At 30.4% G+C, this 22,106-nt stretch overlaps 1 protein-coding gene and 1 long non-coding RNA gene across 2 annotated transcripts in view; both read right to left on the bottom strand.

Annotated features, from left to right (window-relative positions):
• Positions 1-5,250: 5,250 nt before the first annotated feature.
• Positions 5,251-6,528, bottom strand: LOC140052061 (uncharacterized). Its single transcript, XR_011845574.1, has 4 exons — positions 6,439-6,528; positions 5,714-6,055; positions 5,446-5,568; positions 5,251-5,277 (listed from the first exon to the last, which is right to left on the bottom strand). It is a non-coding gene; the product is annotated as an uncharacterized lncRNA (long non-coding RNA).
• A 3,376-nt stretch (positions 6,529-9,904) lies between these two features.
• Positions 9,905-22,106, bottom strand: part of LOC140052515 (uncharacterized) — a 33,451-nt gene continuing 21,249 nt past the window's right edge. Inside the window, exons 30-49 of the mRNA XM_072098124.1 lie at positions 21,749-21,790; positions 21,502-21,552; positions 20,995-21,102; positions 20,270-20,611; positions 20,002-20,124; positions 19,662-19,833; positions 19,299-19,570; positions 18,918-19,057; positions 18,437-18,602; positions 16,516-16,557; positions 16,269-16,319; positions 15,762-15,869; positions 15,037-15,378; positions 14,769-14,891; positions 14,429-14,600; positions 14,066-14,337; positions 11,215-11,354; positions 10,735-10,900; positions 10,157-10,198; positions 9,905-9,960 (exon numbers count right to left, since the gene is read on the bottom strand). Coding sequence (XP_071954225.1) covers positions 9,905-9,960; positions 10,157-10,198; positions 10,735-10,900; positions 11,215-11,354; positions 14,066-14,337; positions 14,429-14,600; positions 14,769-14,891; positions 15,037-15,378; positions 15,762-15,869; positions 16,269-16,319; positions 16,516-16,557; positions 18,437-18,602; positions 18,918-19,057; positions 19,299-19,570; positions 19,662-19,833; positions 20,002-20,124; positions 20,270-20,611; positions 20,995-21,102; positions 21,502-21,552; positions 21,749-21,790 — 2,930 coding nt within the window. The remainder of the gene's footprint in view (positions 9,961-10,156; positions 10,199-10,734; positions 10,901-11,214; positions 11,355-14,065; positions 14,338-14,428; positions 14,601-14,768; positions 14,892-15,036; positions 15,379-15,761; positions 15,870-16,268; positions 16,320-16,515; positions 16,558-18,436; positions 18,603-18,917; positions 19,058-19,298; positions 19,571-19,661; positions 19,834-20,001; positions 20,125-20,269; positions 20,612-20,994; positions 21,103-21,501; positions 21,553-21,748; positions 21,791-22,106) is intronic.

The following is a 22,106-nucleotide window of genomic DNA, read 5'->3' on the forward strand; positions in this document are numbered from 1 at the left end:
TATGTTACGTTGTTGAATCTATGATGTAAAATATGTAATGAGGTAACCAAGCCATTTTTGTATTAATGTATTTTAAGGTATAGTTTTTATTTTTTAATATTTGTTTTTTACTCACGTTCCTGACATTTATGCCATTCATCAGTCCAATCACCACAATTATCAGATCCATCACAAACTGAAGAATTATCTAAGCATACACCGATGTGATTACCAGACAAACACAAATGTCCAGGACAATCTTCAAAGATACAATATATTTGTAATTAGTTATTAATTAAGATAATAATAATAATTGCTGGAACATAAAGTTATTCAACATGTTTATGAAAAGAATGCCTTTTAATCTGACTAATAATTGTTAGTTACTTATAATGTAAACATACCTATGTCAATAACATTTAGTAGTAATTCAAATCCTCTGTTAACCACTGAATAGTCAGTTTGAAATGTTATATTTATGTTGGTTTTAGCAAGGACACGGTTGTTATTATCTTGTCCAGTAAAATATTCAGTCACTGTATTGCCAATGAAGTCAACATAGGTGATTATTAAAAAGTCGCAACAGCTTTCCAGATCCAAGTCGGAAAAGGTTAGCAGAATTCCTGTATTCTGCGGACTTCTCACAATCCATTCGCAGTTGTGGTGATTATGATGGTCATCAGGGTAATTCGGAGAACTAATGTATACAACATCACTTGTGTTTAAATACACATTTCCACCACAATCTAGTAAATTAAATGATTCATAAAGTTATTATAAATTAAACATAATCATCTTAATAATTTTTCGTAGGACATTTCAAAATACCTTATTTTAGAATTATAACGTACTTTAAAAAAATACAAAATAACACAATGTATACTTATAGAAAATTAGAACGACGTAAAGTCTTTTGAATCATAACCCCTTTTTAGGTCTTATTAAAGGATGAGTGTACGTAAGTTTAATTTTTTATCTATAGACTATCATGGTTGTGGTCTCTCATAGAATAATTTAAAAGACAATTTTATCGTCATGTACACATTACAAATTAACAAAATGTATGTTAACAGACAAGTAAGGTAGAACAACATATCTGACTGTTACATCAGAACAGTTCATTTTAGTCCATTTTTTAGATTTTACCTGTACAGTTATTCTCATCTTCTCCTAAAAGACAATCTTCTTCTCCGTTACAAAATAATTCATAACTTATGCAATTACCATCGATTTCACAAACATGATCACATTGTACTTATAATAAAAAAAAATGTATGAACAGTTATAAATCATATGTAAATAATTAAAATGATTAAACTTATAAATATTATAATAAAATGGACTATATTCAAAAGAATAAATGAAAGTTGAGGAATATGGAATTTAAGCGATTGTATAATATCTTTGACATGGAATAAGGACGAAGGAAAGTAAAACATCCTAACTACGTGGACAAAGAAACATACCGAATAGAATTATTGAATGGAAGCCAAAGGACGGAAACTGAATGTACTCATACATACATCATGTAGGAGATCAGTTTGCTGCACATTCAAAGGGATAATTATTAAAGAACTAATTGTTTCCAAAATACCAGCAATTGCATTGGAATAAAACATTTCTGATAATAAACAATATAAATATTACTAACCTGATGAAAAGTACGAAGAAGAAGAAGAGTAGTACGAAGAAGAAAAGTAGTCTGAAAAAAGAACAGTTTGTAATTGTTATAAGAAATTAACCTGTGTATGAATTCTTATAAGTGGTGAAAGTGTTTAAAGTATATATTCTAGAATGTGCCAATTATAGGACAACAGGCTTACTATAAATCAATTGTTGAAATATACTACTATATAAATGTTTACATGGTCGATGTATAATGTAAATAGGGAACTTACCCGATGAGTAAGAATAAGATGTGTAAGGCCAATTATCTTCATCTGTAAAGAGTGCAATATAGTTAGTTTTATTTTAACATATTATAGTAAAGACCATCTCACTTTGTTTACTTACTTTGAATCCAATTTAGGCTACACATAAGATTATTTGGATAAACTCTGAAAGTTTTATAGTTGTGTCAAAAATGTAAATCATAGTTGCTTTTATTACTGTTCAATTATATTCATTAAAGTCGAATATCGGATTTCTAAAAATAATGATAGTTCAGTACGGTTTTGTTATTATTCATTACAATACACCCACTCGTATTCTCACTAACTATCCACGCAGAACTATAAAAAATTAGAAATATAAAACAGGACTTAGGTATAATGTTCTAATGAATCGCTCCATACAAGAAAAGCAATAATAAATCAATGGTGGCTGAAACATCTCCTGAAATAACTGTATCTTTATTTTTTACATTATACGGATTTAATATGGAAAATGGATATTATTTTATATTAAGGAGGTGTAATTATCAATTGTAATTATGAAGTTGTGAAATTACACACACACACTACTTTATCCTCACTAGAGGGTGAGCTCGCTTCGCTCGCTCCCCCTCTAGGAAGTGTAGACGATGGTTTTCGGAATGATAATGTTCTCCTTATACGTTTTCTGTCGGTTACCATTATTGAAAATGCTTGACATTCGTAAAACTAAACTACTTTGTTTCACAGTGTTTTAGATGATTAATAACATTTTAAAGTACAGTTTTTATTGTTTGGTAGGGCCCTTTGGGGAGGCGGAGGTCATTTGAGGGAGGTGCTTATTCGAGGGATATATGTTAAATTTTGTAGTTTTAATAATATGGTAACATATATAATCAAATGAAATCCTCTAATAGATATGAAAAGTGCTAAAAGAATAACAAATGCTTGGTAAATAGTAGATAACAGTGCGGCGAATTCTACTACAAATAGTACCGTATAATTGTGTTGTTATAAGTATGTGGTTGGACGTTTATTAGATAGTTGGGTTGGGTTGGGGGATTTTATTGGAGAGGCGTTTATTCAAATGAATACCATCCTATAAATTATTAATACATTATTTAATTTAATCATCTTTTGAAACTAACTTCCGTGACAGAGTGGGCCCAAGAAAGAAGACATTATGGTACGGCTTGCAACATGGGCAGACATCTCGGTCCTAACGGGACACAGGAAGATAGCCTACAGTTATTCCTGCAAGCTTACTCAATAAAACTCAGCTATCGGGATTTCACTCGAAAAATGTCTTATCATCAAATCTCCCTATGTACGGTAATTTTATAATACTATTCCGCACAATATATTCTGATTCTTTATGGCGTATATTTAATTTGATCTTTATTAATTTGCAGTATAATTCCTATTATTTAACTACTGTACCTTCACACACGCGCCGCGGTATGTTTTAAAATAAACAAAAAACTGAAATGGCTATGATTAATGGCCTATATCTGATTTTTTTTTCGTCTTCCAAAAAACTGAAATGGCTATGATTAATGGCCAAATATTCTGGTTTTTTTTTCGTCTTCCAAAGGAACACTGTATTGATTGATGGAAAGTGCCTGTTTCCAGTAACCTTTAGGGTCAAATCTATTATTTTAACTGCACCCTTGTGTATAAAAGAGAGAAAATATTTGAAAACAGGTTGTTGCAAGGTGAACTTATCTTAAACCCGGAATTACTTTGACCGGGAAGAATTGAAATTGAGATGAAAATCTAATGTTGAAATCATAAATTGTGTTAAAAAACTCTTTATAATATCTTCCTAAGATAGAAATATAGAACAATAGCGTCGCCGTGAACACTAATGTTATCAAGTCTACGTTTCGCGGTACATCTCAGATAGATAAGGTAGGTATCCAAGGCGGAGATTTGTACCGAAGTTTTTGCATTGTGCTCGCCTATGTCAGAATTAACCATAATTTATATATAGATGAAAATGACTTACCATCTATTTCAAATGTCAGAATAAAATTGATAAAATCAACAAACTGAGAAACTCTTGTGTATACACCTGGAAAGTTTGGTTCCGCACAACCATATCCCCAACTCGTGATTCCAACAAGATGCCATGTACTGCCATTTACGCACATCAAGGGACCACCACTATCACCCTGTACAAAATATGTATATATAATAATTATTTCCACACATTTTCGCACAGATACTGTATTTTCAATTTACAAGTATTATACGGTATTGCAATACATTCTATTTGTTAGTTAACGAACGTGTGTGTGAATATAATGCTTCGATTTTCGTATTTTTTTCAATTTGAATTCACTTATAAAGCATTTCCGATGTTGTAGATGAAAACGTAAATATGTATCTTACAAAAGATTATTGAAGATTGAGGAATGTCATTAACTGTTATTCATTGTTCACAGAGGTAAGAATTTATTTTGAAAAACGTTTATGAAAAACTGTGAATAAAACAAAAGCAAACATTTACTTGACAAGAGTCTTTGCCGCCCTCTGGATGACCAGCGCAGATCATGTTATCAGTGACCGTAGATCCACTTAGGTTTCTTCGACACTCTTCTATGTCTACCAATGGGACATTTGTATATTGTAGTATACTTGGTAGGGAACCTTTAAATTGCAATATTAAATAATATCAAATTTACACTAAGACACAATAATATATTATTTGTTGTTTAAATACAGCAATATCAACATTGTTAGAATTAATAAACTTTAACAAAAGGCAAAAAGAATGTAGCGATAAATGCAACACTGATTGCAAATACTATTATCTAGTCTTTTAAAGTGTATTAAACTGTGATAACTAATCAAAATTTAACTTATTTAAATAAATTACACAATTGTTACCATCGTCCGAAACGCCCCATCCTGCAACATAACACTGTGTTCCTGGTTCGAATTTTGTGTCGCTATAGCAAATCGGCTGTATGTTGTCATTGAATGTCAGCGGAGTAGCGAGTAAAATCAATGCAATATCACTGTCACTTGTATAGTCATTGTAATATGGATAGATAATTATCTCCTCAACATCTATACGTTCACCATCATTTAAGTCACGTTCACCATCATTTATGTCTCTTTCACCAGCAACAATACTGTATGCGTCAATGTTACGATTTCTAGAAATATAACAAAAGATACATATTTTAGTTTCTAAACACAAGTTTTTATTTTACTTTTTGTTAATTTATGATTCTGTAAATAACTTACATGCAGTGGGCAGCTGTTACAGCCCACTTTTCATTGATCAACGATGCACCACAAATATGTTGATTATTGTACTGCAAAGAAAGCATCCATGGCCATTTTCCTTGATCGGAATCCTCACCACCAATAATCCGTGGTGTATCTAAGTGACGCTCTCCACAAACAATATTTGGAGCTAAAATACAATACATTTATATTATTTGTAATAATTTAAATGTTCCTCCCAATTATGTTACGTTGTTGAATCTATGATGTAAAATATTTAATGAGGTAACCAAGCCATTTTTGTATTAATGTATTTGAAGGTATAGTTTTTATGTTTTAATATTTGTTTTTTACTCACGTTCCTGACATTTATGCCATTCATCAGTCCAATCACCACAATTATCAGATCCATCACAAACTGAAGAATTATCTAAGCATACACCGATGTGATTACCAGACAAACACAAATGTCCAGGACAATCTTCAAAGATGCAATATATTTGTAATTAGTTATTAATTAAGATAATAATAATAATTGCTGGAACATAAAGTTATTCAACATGTTTATGAAAAAAATGCTCTTTAATCTGACTAATAATTGTTAGTTACTTATAATGTAAACATACCTATGTCAATAACATTTAGTAGTAATTCAAATCCTCTGTTAACCACTGAATAGTCAGTTTGAAATGTTATATTTATGTTGGTTTTAGCAAGGACACGGTTGTTATTATCTTGTCCAGTAAAATATTCAGTCACTGTATTGCCAATGAAGTCAACATAGGTGATTATTAAAAAGTCGCAACAGCTTTCCAGATCCAAGTCGGAAAAGGTTAGCAGAATTCCTGTATTCTGCGGACTTCTCACAATCCATTCGCAGTTGTGGTGATTATGATGGTCATCAGGGTAATTCGGAGAACTAATGTATACAACATCACTTGTGTTTAAATACACATTTCCACCACAATCTAGCAAATTAAATGATTCATAAAGTTATTATAAATTAAACATAATCATCTTAATAATTTTTGGTAGGACATTTCAAAATACCTTATTTTAGAATTATAACGTACTTTATAAAAATACACAATAACACAATTAGAACGACGTAAAGTCTTTTGAATCATAACCCTTTGTTAGGTCTTATGAAAGGATGAGTGTACGTAAGTTTAATTTTGTATCTATAGACTGTCATGGTTGTCGTCTCCCATAGAATAATTTAAAAGACAATTATATCGTCATGTACACATTACAGATTAAAATAATGTATGTTAACAGACAAGTAAGGTAGAACAACATATCTGACTGTTACATCAGAACAGTTCATTTTAGTCCATTATTTAGATTTTACCTGTACAGTTATTCTCATCTTCTCCTAAAAGACAATCTTCTTCTCCGTTACAAAATAATTCATAACTTATGCAATTACCATCGATTTCACAAACATGATCACATTGTACTTATAATAAAAAAAATGTATGAACAGTTATAAATCATATGTAAATAATTACAATGATTAAACTTATAAATATTATAATAAAATGGACTATATTCAAAAGAATAAATGAAAGTTGAGTAATATGGAATTTAAGCGATTGTATAATATCTTTGACATGGAATATAGTCCAGTCCCTAAGGGGAGAAAAAGGGGTGGGATGTTACCAGACTGGATACAAATTTTTCAGTATAGCAGTTTGGTAGAGTATAGTGTGGAGATGCCAAAACAAAGTTACTGGAAATCTGATTTGACCTCTGTGACCTCTGACCTCAATTTTTATATTTTTCTATTATATAACTAAAAATCGCCATATCTTGACAACGCATGGACATTTTACATTTATTTTTTTTCCAAAATGCTTGGAAGATATATAATTATATTCGCTATAATTAAAAAAATTGTACAAAAATGGCCGCAAAGGCTTTATTTTTCAGTTTGACCTTTGACCTTGATTGCCTAATATCTCAATAACACGCAATCTCAGAGATTTGAGAATGGGCTCAAAATATTAAGAAAATAAATCTAATATTTAGTCTAATAGAAACTTTTTTCAAAAAATTACCATAAATTAAGCTTTTTTGACCCTTGACCTCTAATGTTTGAATATGTCAATATCTCGGTAACTATTTGTCCTAAAAAGTTCAGTTTGGTGTCAAATTGTTTAGAATATACACATTTATATTTGCTCTAACAAAATATTTTGTCAGAATTCAATTGGAAATGTCATTTTGAGCTATGACCCATCGTTTTTCATATATTTAGCAATTAATAATCTATAAAAAGAGATCGAGAGAGGGGATGGGGTTGGGGTGGATGGAGAGACACATATTTTTGTTACATGTTACACAAATGTTAAACTCTGTCTACACTATAACATTTTTATGCGACAAAAAAATGTGATGTGCCCATATATGGACACGATGAATGACATATCACTACCATATTTGGGCACATCACACCTTTTTTGTTAAACTAGTTTATAGTGTAGACAAACATGTAAAAAATATGTGTCTCTCCATCACCCCAACCACCTCCCCCTCTCTCGCTTTTCCAATGCTACTGCATGCATCTATACACATCAAAATGGCCGGAATTGTACTGGAAAGTGTTTAGCTACATTTGAAAATAAGTCCCAGAGGATGGGTGTATTGTAATGTTATCAGAATTATGGCAATTGTTTGTAATGGGAAAGTTTTAAAACTACATTTGAAATATTTGCTAATAATATCACATGCTATTAAAGATATACTTATTTTCCCCCTGACAAAAGTAATTTTGACAAATATTTTTGTTGAATATGCAATTTTAATGTCACACATAATAGTTTCACAAAAAATTGGATTGAAAAAAAATGATATAGTGCATACCCAAAAAAACTGTAATTCAAAGCAAAAAATAGGCTGGAAGTCAATGTGATTTTGGTTAAATTAACTGTTTATTTTGTCTTTAAAGTGATATTTACTCTATTTTTTAGATTAGCTCTTTGATTAAACACCTCTTCCAATGCAGTGAAGATCTTAAGTGTTGCCTTGTCTTACTAATCTTTCTTAACTTCTCTTTGAACGATCGTAATCAATATTTGTTGAGGTATAATATTTCCCTCTAATATGGTAATGCCTGTTTTATTGAGCCAAATGCTTTCTGATAATCTCTAAATCAAAGATTTGGTGATATTCATTTCTTTTTTATTTTAGTTGATTGACAAACTGTATAAGATGGTCCTACTGTATAAAGCCTTATATATTGGTTTATTTACTTCTAGTCGGTCTCTGATTTTGTTTTTTGATTACTTTTGTAAATTATTTGTGTACATGTGATAATGTTCGTTTGGTCGGTAATGGTTGATGTCAGTTTGTCATGTTTTTGTGGATTAAAGTATAATTATCATTGCTACTCTTAATTTCTTCTGGTTTCAAAGATTTTGTTGTATAGTGTTATGAGCTGGATGTGTTATTGCCTCATCAATCCAAGATGGTAATTTTGACTGCTCACTGGTTTGTTTTCCTTTTATATTCCACTACAGTATGTTCTTGAAAAGAAATCAGCTTTGTAATTAATTTGTCTTTGATCCTTTTCAGATTTCTAATATTTTAAACATATGTTTTTCTTTTCTTCGCTTTTTCCTCACTGTTTCAAACATTTTATTTTTTCAGCATACTTCAAGCAATTAATTGATACTTAGGTCATATGCTTTATGAGTATCAAATCGCATTGGTTAATTCTTCTTTTCTTTCTTTAAGATCCTGATTTTCTTTGTTTTTTTTAAATGTTATTTAACTTTTAAGTTTATCTAATTTTTTGTTGATATTAAGTGTTGCTCTTACGGTGTAGGCCTACCATGCGATGGAATTATATATTGAAATTAAATATTAAGTTTTAAGAAAATTGTAAAAGGCTAAATAGGATATTGAATGTAGTTCTGGTCCATTAAATCTATATTTTAGGTATATTATTATAAGTATGACACACGCACGCTTAACAGTATATCCTGGTCATACCTCAAACTGGCATTTCCAGTAAAAATATGATAACATCTTCTATTAGAGCTAATATAAATGTTTACATTTTGAACATTTTGACATCAAGTTGAACTTTTTATGACATTTGGTTACAGAGATACAGACATATTTAAACATTAAAGGTCAAAGGTCAGTAAATGACATTTCCTGTGGATTTGGAAGAACATGTTTAATTAGAGTATATATAAATATGTATGCTCTTAACAATTTGAAACAAATTTCAAGAAATTTTGATCAGTAGTTATTGAGATATAGTAAGCCGAGGTCAAAGGTCAAAACATTGAGAAATTACATTTCCGGTCGTTTTTTTGCAAAAAGTTCTATTAGAGCGAATATAAATATGTACCCTCTGATCTATTTGACACCAATATCATTTCAAATGTCAAATCCGTTGCGGAGTAATGGCTGTTTAAGATAGAAATATACAAATTGAGGTCAGAGGTCACAGAGGTCAAATCAGATTTCCAGTAACTTTGTTTTGGTATCTCCATATCATGTTCTATCAACATGCCAAAGGGCACACTTGTATCCACTATGGTAACATCATTTCCCCTTAGGGACTGGACTAATAAGGACGAAGGAAAGTAAAACATCCTAACTACGTGGACAAAGAAACATACCGAATAGAATTATTGAATGGAAGCCAAATGACGGAAACTGAATGTACTCATACATACATCATGTAGGAGATCAGTTTGCTGCACATTCAAAGGGATAATTATTAAAGAACTAATTGTTTCCAAAATACCAGCAATTGCATTGGAATAAAACATTTCTGATAATAAACGATATAAATATTACTAACCTGATGAAAAGTACGAAGAAGAAGAAGAGTAGTACGAAGAAGAAAAGTAGTCTGAAAAAAGAACAGTTTGTAATTGTTATAAGAAATTAACCTGTGTATGAATTCTTATAAGTGGTGAAAGTGTTTAAAGGATATATTCTAGAATGTGCCAATTATAGGACAACAGGCTTACTATAAATCAATTGTTGAAATATACTACTATATAAATGTTTACATGGTCGATGTATAATGTAAATAGGAAACTTACCAGATGAGTAAGAATAAGATGTGTAAGGCCAATTATCTTCATCTGTAAAGAGTGCAATGTAGTTAGTTTTATTTTAACATATTATAGTAAAGACCATCTCACTTTGTTTACTTACTTGAATCCAATTTAGGCTACACATAAGATTATTTGGATAAACTCTGAAAGTTTTATAGTTGTGTCAAAAATGTAAATCATAGTTGCTTTTATTACTGTTCAATTATATTCATTAAAGTCGAATATCGGATTTCTAAAAATAATGATAGTTCAGTACGGTTTTGTTATTATTCATTACAATAAACCCACTCGTATTCTCACTAACTATCCACGCAGAACTATAAAAAATTAGAAATATAAAACAGGACTTGGGTATAATGTTCTAATGAATCGCTCCATACAAGAAAAGCAATAATAAATCAATGGTGGCTGAAACATCTCCTGAAATAACTGTATCTTTATTTTTTACATTATACGGATTTAATATGGATATTATTTTATATTAAGGAGGTGTAATTATCAATTGTAATTATGAAGTTGTGAAATTACACACACACTACTTTATCCTCATGAAAATGACTTACCATCTATTTCAAATGTCAGAATGAAATTGATAAAATCAACAAACTGAGAAACTCTGGTGTATACACCGGGAAGGTTTGGTTCCGCACAACCATATCCCCAACTCGTGATTCCAACAAGATGCCATGTACTGCCATTTACGCACATCAAGGGACCACCACTATCACCCTGTACAAAATATATTTATAACATTTAATCTTATATTTCTATTTGCGAACATATATTGTAATATCCATTTGCAATTTTTATATATTGCATGTATGCGATGTGTTAACATATGTGAAAATAATTCTTCGAATTCGGATTTTTTTTTATTGGAATTCACTAAAATATCCCATTATTGGATTTTTGTAGCGGTAAAGGTAGATAGGCCTACTATATATTGTACAAGAAATTTACGAATGTGATCAGATATGACTTATTGTTTATAGATATTAGAAACTTTATGAAAAACTGTGAATTAAAAAACTGCAAACATTCACTTGACAAGAGTCTTTGCCGCCCTCTGGATGACCAGCGCAGATCATGTTATCAGTGACCGTAGATCCACTTAGGTTTCTTCGACACTCTTCTATGTCTACCAATGGGACATTTGTATATTGTAGTATACTTGGTAGGGAACCTTTAAAATGCAATATTAAATAATATCAAATTTACACTAAGGCACAATAATATATTATTTGTTGTTTAAATACAGCAATATCAACATTGTTATCAAATTCTTGCACATGTATTAAGTAACAGACTTAAAATGGTTATTAAATCAATAGTAAGTTCAGACCAAAAAGGTTATATAAAAGGCCGTTTCGCTGGTGAAAACATTCGGTTAATAGAAGACCTGCTTTATTATACAGAGTGTAATGATATCGAAGGGGCAATAATTACCGTAGATTTTAAGAAGGCTTTTGACTCTATTAGTAGAGATTTTATGTTCAATGTTCTAGAAAAGTTTAACTTTGGAATGTTCTTTTGTAACTGGGTAAAAGTATTATACAATAACGTTGAATGTGTCACAGTTAACAATGGTTGGGTTTCAAACAATTTTAAAATGGAAAGAGGTATTATACAAGGTTGTCCTCTATCTGCTCTGTTATTCATTTTAGTGGTTGAAGTAATGGCATCTAGAATAAGAAACAAAGATGACTATAAGGGTATTAAACTTCCAAATAATGAAATAGAAGCTAGAATAAGCCAATTAGCCGATGATACTGTTTTGTATGTTGGTAATGACAAAAGTATTAAGTCAGCAGTCAGTGTAATTGAACGTTTTTGTGAAGTATCTGGAATGACACTAAATAAAAAAAAAACCAATGCTTTTTGGATTGGTAAATGGAAGAACAGAATAGATAGACCTTTAGAATTAAATTGGGTAAAACACCCGATCAAAATTTTAGGCATATATGTAGGGTATAATACAGAAGAATGTACCAGAAAAAACTGGGATGTTAAATTAATAGAGCTAGAAAAGACTTTAAAACAATGGAATACTAGAAATCTCTCAATTTTTGGTAGAATAATAATCCTGAAAAGTCTTGCACTATCTAAATTAACATATGCTGCAAATATCACTGATGTTCCAAAATATGTATATACACAAGTTACAAATCTAATATATAATTTTATTTGGAACAATAAAAGGGAAAAGATAAAAAGAAAAACTCTAATTGGTGATGTTGAGATGGGAGGCATTAAAATGCCTGATTTTACTCTTCATGTTAACGCACTCATGTGTGGCTGGTTAAAAAGAATTATGAATGATGATGGTGCTAAATGGAAAAATATTCCAATGTATTATATTAAAAAAATATGTGATGTTAATGTTTTACTTAATATGTCATGTTATAACATTATTGATGTTAATTCTGATAAAATTCCACTGTTTTACAAAAATATGATAAAAGCCTACATAAATTATAACAGAATCTCTAAAAAAAAACCTGAAACTTATAACGATATAATGAATGAGCAACTGTGGGGAAACCACTACGTTAAACTTAAAAAAAACCCGCTTTTCTACAAGCATTGGATTGACAGTGGCATTATCAGTATTAAAGACATTGTTAATAAGAACACTTTTTTAACATCGAACGAAATACTGGTGAAACTACAATGTAAAACAAACTGGTTAAATGAGTATTTGTGCATTATTAAGGCAATACCAATTCAATGGAAACGTATTATTAAGGAGGTAGATATTTTCAATTGTGATGATAATGATGAAGTAGTTGGGACTAAGTATGAGATTAATACTACCAAACTAATATACTCATGGTTTGTGAAAGAATATTTCATTATTCCAATGTCACAACTAAAATGGGAAGAGTACTTCAATGATAACAACATTGATTGGAAAACTTCTTGGTTACGGAAAGTATGTAAAATGAAAGATAAGAAACTAGCACAATTCAATTATAAGATGTTACATAGAATACTGCCTACCAACAAACGGCTGTATCAGTGGAAAGTTAAGGAAACACAAACGTGTGACAAATGTGGAGAAATTGAAAATGAAAATCATTTGTTTTTTAGTTGTAGATTTATTCAGAAATATTGGAGGAAAATGCTTAGTATCTTTGTAAGTTTAAATCACAATAATATATCATTTAAACAATTAATACTAGGAACGGGAGATAAGCTAATAGATTATATTTACACTTTTGCAGCATTTACTATTTATAGAATAAAAATGTTATCTGCACTAAATAAGCCAGTGGGTAAATCTTTATGGAATTCATTTAAAAGCAATATGTTATATAACATTGAATGTGAAACATATAACAATAAAGAAACAAGTATAGAAAAATGGGTAGCTTTAAGAAATAAGATTATGATAATATAAATTCTAACTTGATACGATTAACCGAAAAGGAATTACAGTAATACGGGTTACTGGTGGTACTGAGCTATTATTGTTTTTTTTTATCATGTATATAAATATATTGTATAATCCGGGTTGTAAAATGAAAACAAACAAATGAAAATGTGTGAACTATTTTAAAACGGGATAGATGATAATGATGATCCTGTCAAGTGTATAACAAAATATAAGAAAATTAATGAAAAAAGGAGTAATACAGAATTCATATATGTAAAAATGTTACTTATGAACTGTAACGACATTTACAAGTTAAATAATACGATTTTATGTAATATGAGATAATATGAATGTGAATAAAAGTGGTGTTTGCGCCACAAAAGAGAAAAAAAAAAAAAAAGGAATGTAGTGATAAATGCAACCCTGATTGCAAATACTATTATCTAGTCTTTGAAAGTGTATTAAACTGTGATAACTAACCACATTTAACTTATTTAAATAAATTACACAATTGTTACCATCGCCTGAAACGCCCCATCCTGCAACATAACACTGTGTTCCTGGTTCGAATTTTGTGTCGCTATAGCAAATCGGCTGTATGTTGTCATTGAATGTCAGTGGAGTAGCGAGTAAAATCAATGCAATATCACTGTCACTTGTATAGTCATTGTAATATGGATAGATAATTATCTCCTCAACATCTATACGTTCACCATCATTTAAGTCACGTTCACCATCATTTATGTCTCTTTCACCAGCAACAATACTGTATGCGTCAATGTTACGATTTCTAGAAATATAACAAAAGATACATATTTTAGTTTCTAAACACAAGTTTTTATTTTACTTTTTGTTAATTTATGATTCTGTAAATAACTTACATGCAGTGGGCAGCTGTTACAGCCCACTTTTCATTGATCAACGATGCACCACAAATATGTTGATTATTGTACTGCAAAGAAACCATCCATGGCCATTCTCCTTGATCGGAATCCTCACCACCAATAATCCGTGGTGTATCTAAGTGACGCTCTCCACAAACAATATTTGGAGCTAAAATACAATACATTTATATTATTTGTAATAATTTAAATGTTCCTCCCAATTATGTTACGTTGTTGAATCTATGATGTAAAATATTTAATGAGGTAACCAAGCCATTTTTGTATTAATGTATTTTAAGGTATAGTTTTTATGTTTTAATATTTGTTTTTTACTCACGTTCCTGACATTTATGCCATTCATCAGTCCAATCACCACAATTATCAGATCCATCACAAACTGAAGAATTATCTAAGCATACACCGATGTGATTACCAGACAAACACAAATGTCCAGGACAATCTTCAAAGATACAATAAATTTGTAATTAGTTATTAATTAAGATAATAATAATAATTGCTGGAACATAAAGTTATTCAACATGTTTATGAAAAAAATGCTCTTTAATCTGACTAATAATTGTTAGTTACTTATAATGTAAACATACCTATGTCAATAACATTTAGTAGTAATTCAAATCCTCTGTTAACCACTGAATAGTCAGTTTGAAATGTTATATTTATGTTGGTTTTAGCAAGGACACGGTTGTTATTATCTTGTCCAGTAAAATATTCAGTCACTGTATTGCCAATGAAGTCAACATAGGTGATTATTAAAAAGTCGCAACAGCTTTCCAGATCCAAGTCGGAAAAGGTTAGCAGAATTCCTGTATTCTGCGGACTTCTCACAATCCATTCGCAGTTGTGGTGATTATGATGGTCATCAGGGTAATTTGGAGAACTAATGTATACAACATCACTTGTGTTTAAATACACATTTCCACCACAATCTAGTAAATTAAATGATTCATAAAGTTATTATAAATTAAACATAATCATCTTAATAATTTTTCGTAGGACATTTCAAAATACCTTATTCTAGAATTATAACGTACTTTATAAAAATACAAAATAACACAATTAGAACGACGGAAAGTCTTTTGAATCATAACCCTTTGTTAGGTCTTATGAAAGGATGAGTGTACGTAAGTTTAATCTTGTATCTATAGACTGTCATGGTTGTCGTCTCTCATAGAATAATTTAAAAGACAATTATATCGTCATGTACACATTACAGATTAAAATAATGTATGTTAACAGACAAGTAAGGTAGAACAACATATCTGACTGTTACATCAGAACAGTTCATTTTAGTCCATTATTTAGATTTTACCTGTACAGTTATTCTCATCTTCTCCTAAAAGACAATCTTCTTCTCCGTTACAAAATAATTCATAACTTATGCAATTACCATCGATTTCACAAACATGATCACATTGTACTTATAATAAAAAAAATGTATGAACAGTTATAAATTATATTTAAATAATTACAATGATTAAACTTATAAATATTATAATAAAATGACTATATTCAAAAGAATAAATGAAAGTAGAGGAATATGGAATTTAAGCGATTGTATAATATCTTTGACATGGAAACTATAAGGACGAAGGAAAGTAAAACATCCTAACTACGTGGACAAAGAAACATACCGAATAGAATTATTGAATGGAAGTCAAATGACGGAAACTGAATGTACTCATACATACATCATGTAGGAGATCAGTTTGCTGCACATTCAAAGGGATAATTATTAAAGAACTAATTGTTTCCAAAATACCAGCAATTGCATTGGAATTTAACATTTCTGATAATAAACGATATAAATATTACTAACCTGATGAAAAGTACGAAGAAGAAGAAGAGTAGTACGAAGAAGAAAAGTAGTCTGAAAAAAGAACAGTTTGTAATTGTTATAAGAAATTAACCTGTGTATGAATTCTTATAAGTGGTGAAAGTGTTTAAAGTATATATTCTAGAATGTGCCAATTATAGGACAACAGGCTTACTATAAATCAATTGTTGAAATACACTACTATATAAATGTTTACATGGTCGATGTATAATGTAAATAGGGAACTTACCCGATGAGTAAGAATAAGATGTGTAAGGCCAATTATCTTCATCTGTAAAGAGTGCAATGTAGTTAGTTTTATTTTAACATATTATAGTAAAGACCATCTCACTTTGTTTACTTACTTTGAATCCAATTTAGGCTACACATAAGATTATTTGGATAAACTCTGAAAATTTTATAGTTGTGTCAAAAATGTAAATCATAGTTGCTTTCATTACTGTTCAATTATATTCATTAAAGTCGAATATCGGATTTCTAAAAATAATGATAGTTCAGTACGGTTTTGTTATTATCCATTACAATACACCCACTCGTATTCTCACTAACTATCCACGCAGAACTATAAAAAATTAGAAATATAAAACAGGACTTAGGTATAATGTTCTAATGAATCGCTCAATACAAGAAAAACAATAATAAATGAATGGTGGCTGAAACATCTCCTGAAATAACTGTATCTTTATTTTTTACATTATACGGATTTAATATGGAAAATGGATATTATTTTATATTAAGGAGGTGTAATTATCAATTGTAATTATGAAGTTGTGAAATTACACACACACTACTTTATCCTCACTAGAGGGTGAGCTCGCTTCGCTCGCTCCCCCTCTAGGAAGTGTAGACGATGGTTTTCGGAATGATAATGTTCTCCTTATACGTTTTCTGTCGGTTACCATTATTGAAAATGCTTGACATTCGTAAAACTAAACTACTTTGTTTCACAGTGTTTTAGATGATTAATAACATTTTAAAGTACAGTTTTTATTGTTTGGTAGGGCCTTTTGGGGAGGCGGAGGTCATTTGAGGGAGGTGCTTATTCGAGGGATATATGTTAAATTTTGTAGTTTTAATAATATGGTAACATATATAATCAAATGAAATTCTCTAATAGATATGAAAAGTGCTAAAAGAATAACAAATGCTTGGTAAATAGTAGATAACAGTGCGGTGAATTCTACTACAAATAGTACCGTATAATTGTGTTGTTATAAGTATGTGGTTGGACGTTTATTAGATAGTTGGGTTGGGTTGGGGGATTTTGTTGGGGGATTTTATTGGAGAGGCGTTTATTCAAATGAATACCATCCTAATAATTATTAATACATTATTTAATTTAATCATCTTTTGAAACTAACTTCCGTGACAGAGTGGGCCCAAGAAAGAAGACATTATGGTACGGCTTGCAACATGGGCAGACATCTCGGTCCTAACGGGACACAGGAAGATAGCCTACAGTTATTCCTGCAAGCTTACTCAATAAAACTCACCTATCGGGATTTCACTCGAAAAATGTCTTATCATCAAATCTCCCTATGTAATTTTATAATACTATTCCGCACAATATATTCTGATTCTTTATGGCGTATATTTAATTTGATCTTTATTAATTTGCAGTATAATTCCTATTATTTAACTACTGTACCTTCACACACGCGCCGCGGTATGTTTTAAAATAAACAAAAAACTGAAATGGCTATGATTAATGGCCTATATCTGACGTCTTCCAAAGGGACACTGTATTGATTGATGGAAAGTGCCTGTTTCCAGTAACCTTTAGGGTCAAATCTATTATTTTAACTGCACCCTTGTGTATAAAAGAGAGAAAATATTTGAAAACAGGTTGTTGCAAGGTGAACTTATCTTAAACCCGGAAATTACTTTGACCGGGAAGAATTGAAATTGAGATGAAAATCTAATGTTGAAATCGTAAATTGTGTTAAAAAACTCTTTATAATATCTTCCTAAGATAGAAATATAGAACAATAGCGTCGCCGTGAACACTAATGTTATCAAATCTACGTTTCGCGGTACATCTCAGATAGATAAGGTAGGTATCCAAGGCGGAGATTTGTACCGAAGTTTTTGCATTGTGCTCGCCTATGTCAGAATTAACCATAATTTATATATAGATGAAAATGACTTACCATCTATTTCAAATGTCAGAATAAAATTGATAAAATCAACAAACTGAGAAACTCTGGTGTATACACCTGGAAAGTTTGGTTCCGCACAACCATATCCCCAACTCGTGATTCCAACAAGATGCCATGTACTGCCATTTACGCACATCAAGGGACCACCACTATCACCCTGTACAAAATATATTTATAAAATTTAATCTTATATTTATATTTGCGAACATATATTGTAATATCTATTTGCAATTTTTATATATTGCATGTATGCGATGTGTTAACATATGTGAAAATAATTCTTCGAATTCGGTTTTTTTTGTTATTGGAATTCATTAATATATCCGATTATTGGATTTTTGTAGAGGTAAAGGTAGATAGGCCTACTATATAATGTACAAGAAATTTATGAATGTGATCAGATGTGACTTATTGTTTATAGATATTAGAAACTTTATGAAAAACTGTGAATTAAAAAACTGCAAACATTCACTTGACAAGAGTCTTTGCCGCCCTCTGGATGACCAGCGCAGATCATGTTATCAGTGACCGTAGATCCACTTAGGTTTCTTCGACACTCTTCTATGTCTACCAATGGGACATTTGTATATTGTAGTATACTTGGTAGGGAACCTTTAAAATGCAATATTAAATAATATCAAATTTACACTAAGGCACAATAATATATTATTTTTGTTGTTTAAATACAGCAATATCAACATTGTTAGAATTAATAGACTTTAACAAAAGGTAAAAGGAATGTAGTGATAAATGCAACCCTGATTGCAAATACTATTATCTAGTCTTTGAAAGTGTATTAAACTGTGATAACTAACCAAATTTAACTTATTTAAATAAATTACACAATTGTTACCATCGCCTGAAACGCCCCATCCTGCAACATAACACTGTGTTCCTGGTTCGAATTTTGTGTCGCTATAGCAAATCGGCTGTATGTTGTCATTGAATGTCAGTGGAGTAGCGAGTAAAATCAATGCAATATCACTGTCACTTGTATAGTCATTGTAATATGGATAGATAATTATCTCCTCAACATCTATACGTTCACCATCATTTAAGTCACGTTCACCATCATTTATGTCTCTTTCACCAGCAACAATACTGTATGCGTCAATGTTACGATTTCTAGAAATATAACAAAAGATACATATTTTAGTTTCTAAACACAAGTTTTTATTTTACTTTTTGTTAATTTATGATTCTGTAAATAACTTACATGCAGTGGGCAGCTGTTACAGCCCACTTTTCATTGATCAACGATGCACCACAAATATGTTGATTATTGTACTGCAAAGAAACCATCCATGGCCATTCTCCTTGATCGGAATCCTCACCACCAATAATCCGTGGTGTATCTAAGTGACGCTCTCCACAAACAATATTTGGAGCTAAAATACAATACATTTATATTATTTGTAATAATTTAAATGTTCCTCCCAATTATGTTACGTTGTTGAATCTATGATGTAAAATATTTAATGAGGTAACCAAGCCATTTTTGTATTAATGTATTTTAAGGTATAGTTTTTATGTTTTAATATTTGTTTTTTACTCACGTTCCTGACATTTATGCCATTCATCAGTCCAATCACCACAATTATCAGATCCATCACAAACTGAAGAATTATCTAAGCATACACCGATGTGATTACCAGACAAACACAAATGTCCAGGACAATCTTCAAAGATACAATAAATTTGTAATTAGTTATTAATTAAGATAATAATAATAATTGCTGGAACATAAAGTTATTCAACATGTTTATGAAAAAAATGCTCTTTAATCTGACTAATAATTGTTAGTTACTTATAATGTAAACATACCTATGTCAATAACATTTAGTAGTAATTCAAATCCTCTGTTAACCACTGAATAGTCAGTTTGAAATGTTATATTTATGTTGGTTTTAGCAAGGACACGGTTGTTATTATCTTGTCCAGTAAAATATTCAGTCACTGTATTGCCAATGAAGTCAACATAGGTGATTATTAAAAAGTCGCAACAGCTTTCCAGATCCAAGTCGGAAAAGGTTAGCAGAATTCCTGTATTCTGCGGACTTCTCACAATCCATTCGCAGTTGTGGTGATTATGATGGTCATCAGGGTAATTTGGAGAACTAATGTATACAACATCACTTGTGTTTAAATACACATTTCCACCACAATCTAGTAAATTAAATGATTCATAAAGTTATTATAAATTAAACATAATCATCTTAATAATTTTTCGTAGGACATTTCAAAATACCTTATTCTAGAATTATAACGTACTTTATAAAAATACAAAATAACACAATTAGAACGACGGAAAGTCTTTTGAATCATAACCCTTTGTTAGGTCTTATGAAAGGATGAGTGTACGTAAGTTTAATCTTGTATCTATAGACTGTCATGGTTGTCGTCTCTCATAGAATAATTTAAAAGACAATTATATCGTCATGTACACATTACAGATTAAAATAATGTATGTTAACAGACAAGTAAGGTAGAACAACATATCTGACTGTTACATCAGAACAGTTCATTTTAGTCCATTATTTAGATTTTACCTGTACAGTTATTCTCATCTTCTCCTAAAAGACAATCTTCTTCTCCGTTACAAAATAATTCATAACTTATGCAATTACCATCGATTTCACAAACATGATCACATTGTACTTATAATAAAAAAAATGTATGAACAGTTATAAATTATATTTAAATAATTACAATGATTAAACTTATAAATATTATAATAAAATGACTATATTCAAAAGAATAAATGAAAGTAGAGGAATATGGAATTTAAGCGATTGTATAATATCTTTGACATGGAAACTATAAGGACGAAGGAAAGTAAAACATCCTAACTACGTGGACAAAGAAACATACCGAATAGAATTATTGAATGGAAGTCAAATGATGGAAACTGAATGTACTCATACATACATCATGTAGGAGATCAGTTTGCTGCACATTCAAAGGGATAATTATTAAAGAACTAATTGTTTCCAAAATACCAGCAATTGCATTGGAATTTAACATTTCTGATAATAAACGATATAAATATTACTAACCTGATGAAAAGTACGAAGAAGAAGAAGAGTAGTACGAAGAAGAAAAGTAGTCTGAAAAAAGAACAGTTTGTAATTGTTATAAGAAATTAACCTGTGTATGAATTCTTATAAGTGGTGAAAGTGTTTAAAGTATATATTCTAGAATGTGCCAATTATAGGACAACAGGCTTACTATAAATCAATTGTTGAAATACACTACTATATAAATGTTTACATGGTCGATGTATAATGTAAATAGGGAACTTACCCGATGAGTAAGAATAAGATGTGTAAGGCCAATTATCTTCATCTGTAAAGAGTGCAATGTAGTTAGTTTTATTTTAACATATTATAGTAAAGACCATCTCACTTTGTTTACTTACTTTGAATCCAATTTAGGCTACACATAAGATTATTTGGATAAACTCTGAAAATTTTATAGTTGTGTCAAAAATGTAAATCATAGTTGCTTTCATTACTGTTCAATTATATTCATTAAAGTCGAATATCGGATTTCTAAAAATAATGATAGTTCAGTACGGTTTTGTTATTATCCATTACAATACACCCACTCGTATTCTCACTAACTATCCACGCAGAACTATAAAAAATTAGAAATATAAAAC

This window comes from Antedon mediterranea, chromosome 6, assembly GCF_964355755.1.
Source record: "Antedon mediterranea chromosome 6, ecAntMedi1.1, whole genome shotgun sequence".
Taxonomy (NCBI): domain Eukaryota; kingdom Metazoa; phylum Echinodermata; class Crinoidea; order Comatulida; family Antedonidae; genus Antedon; species Antedon mediterranea.